The 14589-nt window shown below is 51.8% G+C and overlaps 6 protein-coding genes across 6 annotated transcripts; 3 read left to right on the forward strand and 3 right to left on the reverse strand.

Annotated features, from left to right (window-relative positions):
* Positions 1 to 134: 134 nt before the first annotated feature.
* BDQ94DRAFT_171603 (GMC family oxidoreductase) lies at positions 135 to 2773 on the reverse strand (the record flags this gene model as incomplete). Its single annotated transcript, XM_026771805.1, has 10 exons — positions 135 to 266; positions 373 to 557; positions 642 to 770; positions 854 to 1139; positions 1215 to 1275; positions 1332 to 1947; positions 2005 to 2048; positions 2107 to 2360; positions 2423 to 2576; positions 2631 to 2773. 10 exons carry the CDS (start codon positions 2771 to 2773, stop codon positions 135 to 137), a joined length of 2004 nt encoding a protein of 667 aa, XP_026624939.1.
* Positions 2774 to 3783: 1010 nt separating this feature from the next.
* BDQ94DRAFT_53182 (pre-mRNA-splicing factor SPF27 family protein) lies at positions 3784 to 4961 on the reverse strand. Its single transcript, XM_026775988.1, has 2 exons — positions 4686 to 4961; positions 3784 to 4630 (listed from the first exon to the last, which is right to left on the reverse strand). Exons 1-2 carry the CDS (start codon positions 4720 to 4722, stop codon positions 4017 to 4019), a joined length of 651 nt encoding a protein of 216 aa, XP_026624940.1. The 5' UTR covers positions 4723 to 4961; the 3' UTR covers positions 3784 to 4016.
* Positions 4962 to 5269: 308 nt separating this feature from the next.
* On the forward strand, positions 5270 to 8032 carry BDQ94DRAFT_53191 (neutral/alkaline ceramidase). The gene is made up of 2 exons (XM_026775989.1): positions 5270 to 5778; positions 5834 to 8032. Exons 1-2 carry the CDS (start codon positions 5558 to 5560, stop codon positions 7917 to 7919), a joined length of 2307 nt encoding a protein of 768 aa, XP_026624941.1. The 5' UTR covers positions 5270 to 5557; the 3' UTR covers positions 7920 to 8032.
* Positions 8033 to 8769: 737 nt separating this feature from the next.
* Positions 8770 to 10626, forward strand: BDQ94DRAFT_171606 (uncharacterized protein; the record flags this gene model as incomplete). The annotated part of the gene is made up of 1 exon (XM_026771806.1): positions 8770 to 10626. One exon carries the CDS (start codon positions 8770 to 8772, stop codon positions 10624 to 10626), a length of 1857 nt encoding a protein of 618 aa, XP_026624942.1.
* Positions 10627 to 10775: 149 nt separating this feature from the next.
* BDQ94DRAFT_53200 (uncharacterized protein) lies at positions 10776 to 11125 on the forward strand. The gene has a single exon (XM_026775991.1). The coding sequence runs from the start codon at positions 10866 to 10868 to the stop codon at positions 11061 to 11063; it is 198 nt and encodes a 65-aa protein (XP_026624943.1). The 5' UTR covers positions 10776 to 10865; the 3' UTR covers positions 11064 to 11125.
* BDQ94DRAFT_53199 (uncharacterized protein) lies at positions 11126 to 13423 on the reverse strand. Its single transcript, XM_026775990.1, has 3 exons — positions 13209 to 13423; positions 11569 to 13146; positions 11126 to 11515 (listed from the first exon to the last, which is right to left on the reverse strand). Exons 1-3 carry the CDS (start codon positions 13272 to 13274, stop codon positions 11189 to 11191), a joined length of 1971 nt encoding a protein of 656 aa, XP_026624944.1. The 5' UTR covers positions 13275 to 13423; the 3' UTR covers positions 11126 to 11188.
* Positions 13424 to 14589: the final 1166 nt, after the last annotated feature.

Genomic DNA, 14589 nt, shown 5'->3' on the forward strand with positions numbered 1-14589 from the left:
TTCCTTACTGTTGAGCAATCATACTAAAATGTAACGACTCATATCATATTCATCCTAATCAACCAAATAAAGAAAATTGAGTATAACTAAACGAAACCCACCCCCACCATCCCAACAGATAATACCCCACACACTCACAACCTTGACAAGAACGTCACCTCCCCAGGAGCATGATACTCCGGAACCTTCATATCCAGCGCCTTACCAGAGTATCCCAGATCCTCGGCCGTCAAGACGGCGCATTTCTCTCCGATAAGCAGGGCGGTCTACACACCCCATACATATTAGCATCCATCCATACACCAACACCACAAACCACAATACCGAATATCACAAGGGATTGAATGTAGAAAGGAAAGGGGATAAACATACACTATAAGTATTACACCCCACGTTGTCAGGACAAATCGACAAATCAGCCACCTTCAGCCCTTGCACACCGTGCACATTGAGCCGCTCATCGACGACTCCGCCGTGCGGCGTAAGGTTGTTGCCTTCGCGGGGGGCCATGCTGCATGTTCCCAGGGAGTGCCAGGTTGTTTCGACGTGGCGTTGGACTATATTTTTTTATCATTCGTTAGTAATCAGTTGTTGTTTTGAGGCAATTTGGAAGGTTAGGTGGGAAGGGGGGAGATACGCACCCCACTTTTCGATATGTTCAATATCCTTCTTACTATACTTGATCTCCTCCCTTGTATCCTGCTTATTAGAGTTGAGCATTGTAGGCGATGCGGGTGAAATGCCGGGTTCGAGGGGCTGGGACCAGGAGCCTTTATTCCAGACAGACACATGTGTCAGTAAGTGGACTAGCCCACCTCTATAGATCCAGGGAAAAAAAAGAAGGGGGACGTACCATGTTGGATACCAGCCGAGATGTGGTTCGGCCCCGCATACGCCTTCGTAGTCTCTAGATCTAAATCGAATGCTCGCGCGGGCGAGTCATACGAAAAGTGAGGGTGCATGCCTGTCACTTCGCCTGCGTAAGCGCCCATGCGCCGGGCGGTCTCGCGCGATTTGATGTATCCCCAAACCATGGGGGCCATGTCGCGCTTGTCGTTCATGAAGCCGGCGTCGAAGTCGGGGCTTTCGTAGGGGTCGGCGGATTGGATGTGTGTGGAGCCGCGGGAGAAGGGGTATTCCTGTTGATCAATGAGTGAGTCTATGATCGGTGGTGGGGATATGGAAGGAGGGAGTGAAGGTGGGAAGATACTCACGAGGAAGTGGAACATGGTGAAGAACTTGCCCGGGGGCATGAGCATGTGGTCGCCGAACCAGCTGTAGGACATTAATTAGTATTTACCATCTAAGAGCATTGAGGGACTGGTACCTACCCAGCAATAACAGAGTAATGCATCACCGGCTTATCCGGCTTATTCTTGAAGTAACTCTCCCAGCCCCTATAAAAGTCATTCGTGGGCCAGCTCTTCATCTCCTCTAGTTCCTTTGCATTCGGCCGGATCTTCACGCCGGCTTCGATGCCGTTCGTCGCTAGAGGTCCCGTGCCCTTGATATTCCATTCCTCGAAGACCTTCTTCTGCACTTCGGGGTCTCCGCGGACGAAGTCATCAAAGGACTCGACTTCTGGCTTCGCCCGGAAGACGGAGAACGTCAGGTAGTGGTCCTGGAAATTCCGTCCCACGCCGGGGAGGTTCACGAGGGGCTGCACGCCTGCGCGACGGAGCTTCTCGGGGTCACCGACGCCTGATCGCTGGAGGATGAGAGGGGAGCTGAGGGTGCCGCCGCTGACGATGATCTGCTTGCGGGCTCTGAAGATGGTCCGCGGGGGATCGCGGCCTGCGAGGGGCTTGGTGGGAACGGTGGCCACGCCAACGGCGCGGCCGTTCTCAATGATCACTTTGTCTACTTTGGTGTTGCACTTGAGGTGCAGGTTGGAGTACTTGGCTCGGGTGCTGTGGACGTAGGCGTGGGCGGAGTCGCTGCGGCGGCCTGAACATGTCTTGTCAGTCTTAATATATCTATGAGGTGTGAAGCATGCTCGCATACCGGTGTCGCGGTTGATCCATTTCAACCAGTGTTCGGCTCCGTGGCTGCACATATTGTCAGCAGGAAGTGAAAGACATGTACATTGGAAGTACTGTGACTTACCCAGTCTTCAGATCCTGAAGATCATCTGTGACAGGAATGTCCTGCGACTCTGCAGCACGCAAAAAGTCTTGCATGATAGGGTACGTGTAGTTCCCGAACGAGACCTTGATGGGTCCATCAAAGCCATGAATGTCCCGGTTGTTGCAGGCCCGCTGGTATGTCTCGTGCTTCTTCATCAAGGGAAGCAGCTCGTCTGTTGTCCAACCCTTGGCCTGGAAGTCGTCGTAGTCGGAGGCAGAGGCTCGGGTGTACATCTACTTCAGTGTTAGGATGTGTCTCACTGTTGCTAGATATGGGTTGATCAAGCACAGCTCACCATGAAGTTGATGGAACTGCCCCCTCCGAGGACATGGGCACATGGTACAATAGCCCGACGACCATCAAGCCATTCCGAGGGCCGGGAGTAGTAGAAGGAAGCTGTCTTTGAGTCAAGCTTCATGTTGCGGGGATAGATGCCGGGGCGGTAGACCCTACGGCATGGTTAGGGTAGCTCTGGGGAGTAAGTGTGATAGTGTCCAGCCTACCATGGGTTGTTCAGGTTGTCCTCGCCTGCTTCAATCAGCAGAACCTGGAGGTTATGGTCTAAGTTGGCAAGTCGACCGGCGATTACGCAGCCGGTGCTGCCACCACCGCAGACAATGATGTCCACTTCATCTGGGATGGTCATGATGGGTATGATTGACTACGCGTGGATCGTAGAAACTGTGATTGGGAATGCGTGTGATTTACTGAAAACAACAGGAAATAACCGGGAATTGGGATTCCAGAGGTCGGTTTATATGCTCCCAACACTGCAAGACCATGATGCAGCACCTCCTCATCATGGCAGGCAGTTCTACGAACGAAGAGGAACATCCCCGCACCATATGTAGAACCCCTCTTGCATACGAGTCCTGACAAGGATGTCGACCAGCTTTGGACCGTCCAGGTCATACAAGGAACAAAAAGAGCCGCGAAGAGACTATGGTACACGGTATACAGCCTTCATTCTCTGATGTTGGAGTACAAAAGTACAATTTGTTTCCCGCAGATTCCCCGCACGGCGAGAGGGGGTCGTGCATAGTGCATGCAGTGAGTTGTCTGAGATATATCGATATAAAAGGTGGATTAATCTAATTACAGGATTGATATACGGGAGCCTGTGCCAATGGTGCAGCTTGGCTCCTGTCAGTAATGGACGACTGGATTGAGTTTGCGACGGCAAAGAGCAGATCTTGACAGCGAGAAAGCCAAGCAGAATACCAATCGGGCAGGAGATGGTCTCGCCAGCCAGCGACAACTTCAGACTTGAAGCTCAGCGACAGCCCAAGCGTACCTTGTACAGGTCAGCTGGGAGCTTGCAGGCCATCCTCCAATGGTTATACTTGCGGCGGACTGGGATAGAGAGACGAATCCGGCGCCAGGCCAAACGCATCACCAATCACCAAGGCGGATTGACCGGATAGCCACGGACGGAAAAATTGTTCCTTATCATCCTCATTCCCAGGCAATAATTGCTTGTATTAAGCGGAGTCGCTTTTGTTGGCAACAGAGCTGAGGCAGTGGTGACGGCGTGTGAATGGCCTCGATCTTGCCGTGGTGCGGGGAATGGCAAATGCTGAGCTTTCCCCGCCTGCGGGCATCGCCACCAACTTTGGTCCTCACGCCAATGATTATCCCTGTTAATATTAACCATGGTCTTATATGGGTCGAATGCAGCTTCGTCTTTGTCGTGTTCAACTTTGGTCAGGCCCAATAACAACCGCGGAAGCTGCATTTTAAGGCCCCAAGGAGCTGGGTAACTCGCCGATTACCAAAGCGGCTTCTCTACCAAGCAATGCCCTCCTTTCACCCGGCCAACAGTGCGACTCCATACACCTTGGCCGAGCGAGTGCCCGTCCTAGAAATTGTGGGTTGACGGAGAAAACCCGTTACTGCTGCGCATGCTGCTGCGCCAGTTGACGCCTCTGCTCCAAGATCTGCATGCGCAGCCCCTCTGCAGCCAATTCCACGTCGAGAATCGCACCAACACCACGCTTCCAGGTCTCCTCCAGCCCCACAATCTCTCCCTTGTTGGCTTCCTGGGCGAGCTTTCTCTCCTTGTTCACAGATTCGGCAGCCTCCTTCATCTCGGCCAATTCCTTCTCAAGCCCCCGTAGGATGTCTTCAAGCTGTGAATTGCCAATCAGCCAGGCATTCTTTCCATTCTCTTCTAGCAGCGCCAGATTCTCGTGCCGCATCGATAAATGGGAGCTGGCCGTGTAAGCCTTCTGCAGTGTCCGTCGCCATTCCTCCAGATCAGGGGTTCCGTCAGCGGCTTTAGCAGGCGCCTCAGGCGCTTCATAGCGGGAGAGGTCGATTCCGCCAGTCAAGGGCAGTCCGGCAGCCTTGCGGTCCACCTCCTGCTGGATGAGTGGAGAAAACCGTGACTCAGGAAAAGCAGGAATGGACGGGTGGATGGTCGTTTTGGCATCCAAAGAAAGCTCCGCGGCAATTAGCTTTTCTGCAGCTGCTCGTGCCTGGGTGGAAGGGGCCGGTTCGATGTCTAAGAAGGTCCACGCGTTAGAAGGGGAATTCATAGCAGAGGTAAGGCAGCTTACAAGGAAGTGAATCGTGGGATTCGTTGATGAGAGGCATGTTGACTTAAACCTGCGTATGACAACCGGATAACAAGAAACTAGAAGTGGCAGGGGTCAATGCGAAGTGATAACTTGTATAAAATCAAGCAGTGCCAGCAACAGCTCGCCATGAGCGTCTCAGCTTTTGCGCCGAGCACGAGAGGGCGGTGAGCATTGGTGGGTGACTCAGCAGTTTCTGCCGGAGATGATCTGGGGTGTTTGGGCTATACCGTTTTGGGCAATCCAAGTATAGATGATCTCGTCGAGCTGCTGAACAGGACGTCTCCTTACCTCGCTCATTCTCCACACGATCATTACTTTCCCGGATTTTTAGGCAAGACGGGCCTCTTCTCCACTTGACTGAAGGCTTAGCCTAGGCTTCTCTATCAGACGAGGTTCATGCGATCTACAGGGTCCCTTGTGACAGGGCAGGACTGGTCTCTGACTGGCCAGTTCCCCGCCTATGACCTTGACAGAGTCGCAACGATGATGACTCAACCAGCCAACCGCATGTCATTCATCTTCAGAGCAGAGTTCAAACTTATACTCTTGCAGCTAAATCGACGCGGGGCTGGATAGAACATTCCTGATCAAGCTTAGCCACGGATGACGACGGGAACGGACCAGACCCTTTCTCCTACATTCCAATAGCCTTTTCACCAATCGCGCCTCTTCCGCATCCTCCCCGCAAGGTTGCAGAGACCCTGCAGTGTCATCCCCGGAGCCGTCTATTTGAATTAGCCGGGCATGCCTTGTGATAGCTCCTGCCTCGGTCGGTCCCTGCTTGCAATAAGAAGGGCGCATCCCCGTGGACAGGCTGAAGGCTCTCTGGTACTGCAACGCTCCTAGAGCTTATGCCTTACCTCGGTGGAATGGCTAACTTTAGGCTGGGTGTGGCTTTGGCCAGCAGCGTGGCAACGGCACTTGTGCTGCTGCAACTGTTCTCACTGTTCCAGCACCAGAAACAGCCACTCAGTGTCATTGCACAGACTAAGTGGGCGCACAGAGCTGCTATATCCGAGGCAAATAACGATGATCTTTTCTTACTAGGGGCAGGAAAGGCGGATATAACAGGGTAAATACTCTTCATCCTAGTAGCGCTGCATAGATGCTGATACATTGTCTGCCAGACCTGTTGTTGAGTTAGGGCTGAATGGCTATGCTAGCTTGGACCAGATTGGGACTGGTCTTCGGCAGAGAATCTATTCTCGGGCTTTCATTGTCGCCAATACTAATAATCCAGATGACACTTTCATCTACCTTATCCTGGATGCATTGACGGGGGACACTGCTGTCCGACATGGAGTACTTGAGGGCCTTGCTAGCCTGGGAAGCGAGTATGCTCGATATAATGAGCAGAACATCGCCCTTACAGGGACACATTCTCATTCAGGCCCAGGTGCCTGGATGAATTATCTCCTTCCTCAAATTCCCACCAAAGGTTTTGATAAACAGAGTTACCAGGCGATTGTCGACGGTGTCCTCCTCTCAATCAAGCGAGCCCATGAGGGTTTAGCGCCCGGGCGTCTCAGCTTCGGGTCCATAGACCTAGAAGATGCCAATATAAACAGAAGCCCCTATGCTTATGACGCCAATCCTGCAGAAGAGAAAGCTCGGTACTCGGCAAATGTGGACAAGACGCTGACCCTGTTGAGGTTTGATCGGGAATCCGACAACAAGACCACTGCTGTGCTGACCTTCTTCCCCGTACATGGCACATCTATGTACAATAATAATACTCTAACCACTGGAGATAACAAAGGTGTGGCCGCTTGGCTCTTTGAGCGGAGTGTTAAGGGTGACCAAAAATTCTCGGATGACTTTGTCGCAGGCTTTTCTCAGTCAAATGTTGGCGATACTAGCCCAAATGTACTGGGAGCTTGGTGTGAGGATGGCTCTGGACAAGAATGCCGATACGCAGATAGCACATGCGGCGGGAAGACGGAGGACTGCCACGGCCGTGGACCTTATTTTCGCGAGAAGGATAACGGTGCCAAGAGCTGCTTCGAGATTGGACGGCGACAATACGCGGCTGCGAAAGAACTGTATGCCAACTTGGACTTCAATCCTGTTCGGATTCTTTCAAGCGCCGATGTCCGCTCATTCCACACTTACCAGGACCTGTCCAACTACACATTCACGTCGCCGTTCAATGGGAGTACCCTAAAAACCTGTCCTGCCGCATTGGGATTCTCGTTTGCAGCAGGTACCACGGACGGGCCAGGACTTTTCGACTTTACCCAGAATGGCACGGGACCAGCTGATTCCAATCCTCTGTGGTATGTCGCTCGCGCTTTCTTGCACCAGCCGTCAAAAGAGCAGCAGGCGTGTCAAGCGCCAAAGCAGGTCCTTCTCGATGTGGGACCAATCACACAGCCGTATGCCTGGACACCTAATATTGTGGACATTCAGGTCCTGAGAGTGGGTCAACTCTTCATTGTCATCTCGACAAGCGAAGCCACTACCATGTCTGGACGACGCTGGAAAGAAGCGATTGGCAGCTCTGCCAAAGAGGTTCTTGGAGTGGCAGAGCCTCTTGTGGTCCTAGGTGCGCCGTCTAATAGCTATGCTCATTACGTAGCTACCGAGGAGGAATACGGAGTGCAGCGCTACGAGGGAGCCTCGACTCTATATGGCCCCAACACACTTGCAGCATACATCAACCTGACCCTTACGTATCTGCCGTATCTGGGAAAGTCAGCTCAGACAGGCAGCTTACCGTCGCTATCCTCCGGAAAGATTCCTCCCATCAACACCAACAAGTCCCTGACTTTTATCCCCTCGGTTATATATGACGGGTCGCCAATCAGCAAAGCATTTGGGGATGTTGTATCCTCATCGGCAAATGTCACTTACGGGCCTGGAGACATGGTAAATGTCACGTTTGTGGGAGCGAATCCCCGGAATAACCTACGGCAGGAATCGACGTTTGCAGCTGTGGAGAGGTACAACTTAGCTACCGAATCATGGGATGTTGTGCGTACTGACAGCGACTGGAATCTTCTGTATAACTGGGAGAGGACGAGTACGATTTTGGGGTATAGCGAGGTCACTCTCCAATGGCAGATCGAGGACGAATATTATAACACGGGAAACCCCAATCCCGTCCAGAATGGAACGTACCGGTTCCACTATTACGGCGATTCCAGGAGTGTGCAAGGCAAGATATCATCCTTCGAGGGGATCAGTGAAGCGTTTACGGTTGCAGTCAGCTGAGGGCTGGCCTATACTATCCTGATGGTGGAGGCTGTAACCAAGCGGGAGGGAGTAGGATGATGAGACTGAACTGAACGTATGTGAAAGTAAGAAGTACCTATCAATAGCATGGAGCTATATTTGGATCAATATGTTTAATTGCAACCGGGTATCTTGATCTTGCTGCTTGGTGTTCGGCTGCATTCCATCGAATCTGGCCCATGTCTGGCTGACCAAGGATGGTGGCTCAGCTTGTGAGGCGTACTCTTCGATATGGCAAGAGTCCATTCAAGAGCTCAGTAGAAAGACAGCTATGATCCACTGTTCTGCAAGACTTGTCACGGTTGCCAATCAATGGGAAATGTTGTCCAACCGGGGCGGGTGCTGCAACATCCTGGCCGGCACTTCTTTGTCGCGCGCCAACTCGCCTCTCGCCAGCCAACCGATCCCAGCTTCGAGTCCCACAACAGCAAGCTGGACTGTCGGAATGTTTCATGTCAAGCTGCACTTGTTGGCGGTCCAGGCCGTGACATCAGCTAAATAAAGGGATGGCGAATGTCGCTTTCATCGCTTGGCTTCCTTAAGGACGGTCTTTCTCTTGCCTCACCCTCATTCGCTCGGCATCATTCAGATCTCGATTGTCCTTCTTTACTGCTCCTTTCGCTCATTATTTTCGTTGTCTCTGCATATTAATTCGAGTCAAAGATGAATAACTCTCTCTCCTGAACTTTCCAATCAGTATTAGTGCAGCGTGGTCAGCTATTAATCTTTGCATCCTTTCTTTGACTGCTCGTTTATCTGTTCTGCAATACATCTCTTTTGCGTACATAATATAGCATCTCATTGCATAATTTCACCAGCAGTTGAGATAATGTCTCTCTTACCAGTGATCCTCGTGACCTTCTTCCTGGTCTTTTGCTGTGCGGCTGGTCCGATTGCTCCTTTTGCTTCCAAGAGAGACCTGGAGTCGCTCTCCCCATCTCCTTCGCTCATTACACCTTATGTGCACGTTGCCAGTTCTTCGGTCGATGACGATGACGACAATGAGATCAACGCTTTGACTGTAGTTCCGGTTACACCCTCCAGTCTGCCTCAGACTGCATCCAGCTCTAGCACCACCATCGAGCCGGCGCTATCCAGCTCAGCTGCGTTCATTCAAGAGTCTTCGACAGTTGCTGCTACTACCTCGTCTCTGTCCGAGTCTTCCTCTGCAGTTACGCACTCGTTCGCTCCAAGCACCTCGTCAGATAGCACTGTGAATACCTTGTCGCAGACTCCAAAGTCTACGACTACAACTACAACTACAACTTCCTCACTTACAACACTTAGCGAGCCATCCTCAGCACCCCTCTCGCCTCTCTCAAGTGCAGTACGAAGCTCTCATACGACAAGTTCTTCATCGCATATTGTGCATATCACAACACCCTCTACTACACTTTCAGAGAGCTCTCATATTCTAACCCCCTCAATCATCATACCAGGAGGGCCAATGGAAGCCTCGTCGTCTCACGCACCCGGGACAGCAACTTCTTCTCACATCACACATGAGGCGTCATCTTCTGCTGTCAGAGTATCACACTCATCAAGCGCAGCAGCAGAGATGTCAAAATCATCTCCGTCACACCAGGGGACGCTCACTTCATCTAGTAGACTACTACATTCCTCGACAGTCGCACTCCTGCCATCAAGCGGCGCTCCAGAGAGCGCTCCAGAAACTTCATCCACACGCACTTCGGAGACTACAACGTCCACCAGCTTCACGATTGGAGTCATCGTGCCTCTCCCAGAAACCAGTACTAGCTCTTCCACCATGCTTGAAATGTCATCCTCCACCTCACAGTCCAGCGAGAGCATAACAACTACAGCCGATGACACCTCATCCGCATCCAGCACAAAAGCCCTCTCAACACCCACTGAAAGCGAAACTACCACATCAACCCCCCACACAGCCAGCCCATTTATTGGCGTAACTATACCCACGACAACCAAGACCACACAGCCAGCAGACCCAGCGGACATAACAACAACAACCACCACCACCACCCCCACATCAGAAGCAGAGGACGCCATCACAACCACAACCTCAGCCCCAACTCCAGTCGTCGTCCTAGTCACGCCCGAAGGGTCAACGACTCTCGTCGGAACCTCCTCCTTCATAGCGCCTAACCCAGACATCACCAGCACATCCACATCCACATCTTCCCTCACAACGATCGAGCCAACCCCAACTACATCCACAACCGAACCCCCAACCACCCTCCACGCCACATCAACAACAATCCAGACCGTCTACGTAGTCATAACGGATACACCAACCCCCGAACCAACTTGGGATTCCACGACCATTGCTACTGCCATTATTACTGTTTATGATAAGTCAACCTCGGAAACCGTCCCCACCACAACCACCACATCACAAGCTGGAGAAGAGAGGGAGTCAACGACAACTCCGTTAGATACAGAGCAAACATCAACTCAATCTTCCGAAGACGAAATCTCCACGTCCACAACTATAGCGGATACAGAAACAGCAACAGCAATAATCACATCCTATCCCTCTACATCCACTTTGTCTGGTGAAACGGGAGATGTTATTAGGATTGTGCCTGTGACACCTACGGGTCCGATCACTGTCACTGTCACTGTGACTGAGAAGGAGAGGGAGACGGTGACCAAGACGGAGACGGTGACGGAGAGGGTTACTGAGACGGAGAGTGTGACTACGTGATTATTATGTTATTTGTGTTAGTTAGGAGGGATGGATGTAAGTAATAATACATACATAGTTCAGGGTTTGAGTTGATGGGTTGGCAGTTATGCCATTGGATATACGTTGTATATTAATATGATATCATACCTTGTGCTACTTCTCCATGTTGGGACCTCGTTTTGTAGTGCTAATACTATATACACAACTGGTAAGTAAAAATGTAACGATTCGTTGTCATCCATCTCATTTGAGATACTATGAAACACATCAAATCATATCATCCACCCATCAAGAATGAGCTAGATACAGGTATCATCCATCCAGGATACAAACAGTCAAAAGTCAATCCACACTCTATAAATAATACACATATATATAGACACCAAGGCCGTTCAATCATACTCCCCCCACCAAATAATACACACGGAACTCCGTCGCCACCCTCTGCTTGCTAATCGAGTAACTTCATTAACAATCGGTACCACGCCTCCCAAACGAGTAAAGCAATCGATACCCCATCCTAGAAACTCCAGCTACAAGGATGCAAAATAAGTCAGCTTTGAAAATGCTTTCGTGTCCATTACAGTTCGGATAACATGCCCCCTGCTTCGGCAAACTTGGCCTGGTATTCTTTCAGACTGGCCCATTGGCGCAGCTCTTCTTCATCGCGATCATGGTCGCTCAAGTAGCTGATTGATTGTCGGTGCACCTCGGGACTGGAGCCACTGGAGCCCTGGCTAGAACCGGACTTAAACCCCTCTAGGCGTACAAGAGTATCGATGAATGCGCGGAGGTAAGCTTCGGCTTCTGCGGAAGTCAAAGGGTGAGGGCCAGTCATGGAGGGCGTGATCATGTTCTGATGCGGAAAGTTGAGTAATGTGGATGCGATTTGGCGGATTTTAGCGGTCTATGAAGAGGTCAGTGCTCTCAATTCATGTTCAAGGAGATTAGTGTGCATACGAAGCTGCCGCCATTGGGTTCCATACTACTCTCGTTGACCGATTGCAACAAGATAAATAGGTCACGGATCACCAGCCGACGCTCTTCCGCCATCATCCTTCCAATATAATCTGATTGGGCATCCGCATCGGATGTGTCCAAACTCTGCGGCTGCTCACCTTCAACCTTAATCGTAGTTCGGGGGCTGACAGGTATTTGCTGGTCGGACTGTTTCCGCTGCAATTTCCATGCCCCGTACAAGGTCCAATATTTCTCTACCAAGTATGACCGGGTGCCCAACTGACTTGCGTAGATGTTCGCCTTTTGAATCTGAAGTTGCATATGGCGTTTATGTGCCCGCAGGTCCTCCACAGGAGGTGGAGGGTCGAATTGGCCTTGCCCATTGTCCATTTCGGGATCTTGGGATAGCTGGATCGCCAATTCCCGTGGAACATTAGAAAGGGCAGATTTAGCCTTTTGCAGACACTCCCACATAAGAGAGCGTTGCCGTTCCCAATCAAAGACCTGGCCACTCCCAAACGCCGTCTCCCAGGCGGAGAGAGTATTATACGAACTCAGGACCCGGACGTTGGCGTTGAAGCCCACCAGAAGAGAAATCCGATTGGATGGTTGTGGATCAACATGTGTTGAGAAGATATACTCATCATCCACTTCGAGGGGCAAGGGAGGATAGCGCGAAGTCGGGGTTTCAGGAGGCACATGGATAGTCACGTCACCGGAGCCAAGCTGCTGCAGCGTCCGGTAGCCGGCGAGGGTGGTGTAGAATAAGCGTCGTCCAAGCTCCTGCTCGATGATGTCGACGTGAAGATCGGCGGTCGCGCCGCCAAAAGGATCTTGCGAATAACGCGACGAGGAAGAGGGGCTTGGCGGAGTCATTGCCGTAAGGCAATTCGACTGCCGACAAAGGTCATAGACGTGTAGCATGGTAAGGCATTCCGCAAAATATGCACGACATCGGCGCATGTGCCAAACATATCCGGAGCAAAGCCCGAGAAAATAGCTAGTTGCCGCATCGTACACTGTCGCGCTTCGATCAAGATAGCCACAGCCTCTAGCTTGGACTGCAACATCATGGCATCGCCGGACCAATGCCATCGAGTGTGGAAATGCTGCCTTCTCCGCCTCCGTCTTTAAATGCCGCTTGGGCCTCCGCGGAAAGGACGCCACCAATGTCCCGACCATGGCGGCCGTGAGGGCCAAAAAGGTAGTGTTAGAGAGGTCATCTCGCCGCTCCAGAGCGGCGCGGAACGTGGGCTCATGGGGGACAGGGACCAAGGGATGGATGTAGGTGAAAAAATCGTCTATTAACAGCCGCAGGGTCGGCATAGAACAAATGGACTCCGCCGATAGAGGCGCTGGGGTTGACGAGGGGATGGTGGTGCTCCCCACTGACCCAGGAGGACCCGGTGTGGCATGGTCTGATGGACTTGGGGAGCCTGCAGGGGACTCTGCTAACTTCTGCTTTTTGAATGCTTCTGCGTGGCGGTTAGGGGGGCCGCGACGTCGACTCGGTCGCTCATAAGTGCAAGGGATGTCTAAGCTTGCGCACGACCGACAGGGTGGTCCGCTGGTGTCGCACTAAGCAGAGTTAGCCAATGCTGCACTTGCTTTGGGGACTGTGACAGCTGCATGTAGTGTACCTTCACTTTTCGGATACTACAGGCGTCACAAGCCTTGCGCAGTCTGGTTCGTTGGTCCATGGGCATCTAAAGGACACAGCGGGTGTTCCCATGCTTTTGCGAGTCGCATTCAGAAGCCTAGAACATGGGGTGATTGTCGCGGACCAGGACCAGGACGTCCGCGCATACTACACCACAGAAGCCGGACGCAGCAGCGCTGTCGATTGCGGGTCGGAGACGGAAAGTGGGAATGATAACGAGAGAAATCTGGAGAAGATGCAGCAGGGATGACTAGTCGTAGTTAAGGTAAGCCGATAAGTCCGGGCACTAGCGAACAACAGCACCTCAGGGGGGCACCAGGGGGGTGAAGTAGAGTTAGAGAGTGTTAGTCCACGGACGAACGGTCCAGTTGTTGTGGGGGAAATTGGAAGGATGATCGCCCGAACGAGGCTCGAAGAATTATTAAAGGACGGAGGTTTAGTCTAGAAGGGTTGGTTTGGAAGATGGAAAGACTAGATTCGCAGGTTTCGCAGGACCGTTCAACTTTTTGAGTTTGAAGGTGATGGGCAGTGAGCCCAAAGAAGCGACCCCGGAGTGACCTAATGCAATATCGACCACCGGTCAGAATATCCCCGCCCGGTGGAGGTCTGGACGCAGGCGTAGGTTGGCTGGGACGAAGTAGTGGACGAAGTAGTCTGGTACCTTAAGTTGGGCCAAACTCCGCCGTCGATCGAGAAGAGGGGCTCCAATGACGGGTGGAATCGGAGCCCTGCACTTCACCGGTGATGACCGTTTTATGGAGCTTCGGAATGTGTTTTTCTTTTCTTTTTTTTCTTTTCACTTCTTTGTCTTCCTTCTCCTATCGGTTGTCTTCTCTCAATGCTAATTTCCTCATCACTTCCTTTTTCTTGGTGCCATGTCTGATGGTGATTTGAAATGCAGTGTCGATCAGAGAGAGGAGAAAGCGAGTCTGAAAGCCGAGACTCTGAATCAAGCGGGGAGGAGATCACGTGGCTGCGCGTTATGCATTGTTTGCTGCTTACAAATGAAAGTTACGATGCTGGAACTTTGAGGCTCAAGGGCCGAGGCAACTAGAGAATTGAAATGGGTCGCATTGAAGGAGGCTTATTTAGTTAGTTAGATGGCTAATAAGTTAGTTAGTAGTACTCCGTAGTAAGAGGAATAATAAGCAACAATTATGCCGGGCGCCAACGATGACGACGGAGGGAACCGACTGAGACTCCCATCGTCGCAAGTGCCGTCAGGGACTCGGTGCCTGATTTGCTCACAAATTGGGAGTAGAAGCGGGTAACAAGTCCGGAACCCTATATACTGTAGTTACTGTTGCAGTGCGTAGTAGGATCGGAGCACTGTCGGGCGCCGGCAAGGTTTGCTAACTGGG

Source organism: Aspergillus welwitschiae, assembly GCF_003344945.1.
Source record: "Aspergillus welwitschiae strain CBS 139.54b unplaced genomic scaffold BDQ94scaffold_21, whole genome shotgun sequence".
Taxonomy (NCBI): Eukaryota; Fungi; Ascomycota; class Eurotiomycetes; order Eurotiales; family Aspergillaceae; genus Aspergillus; species Aspergillus welwitschiae.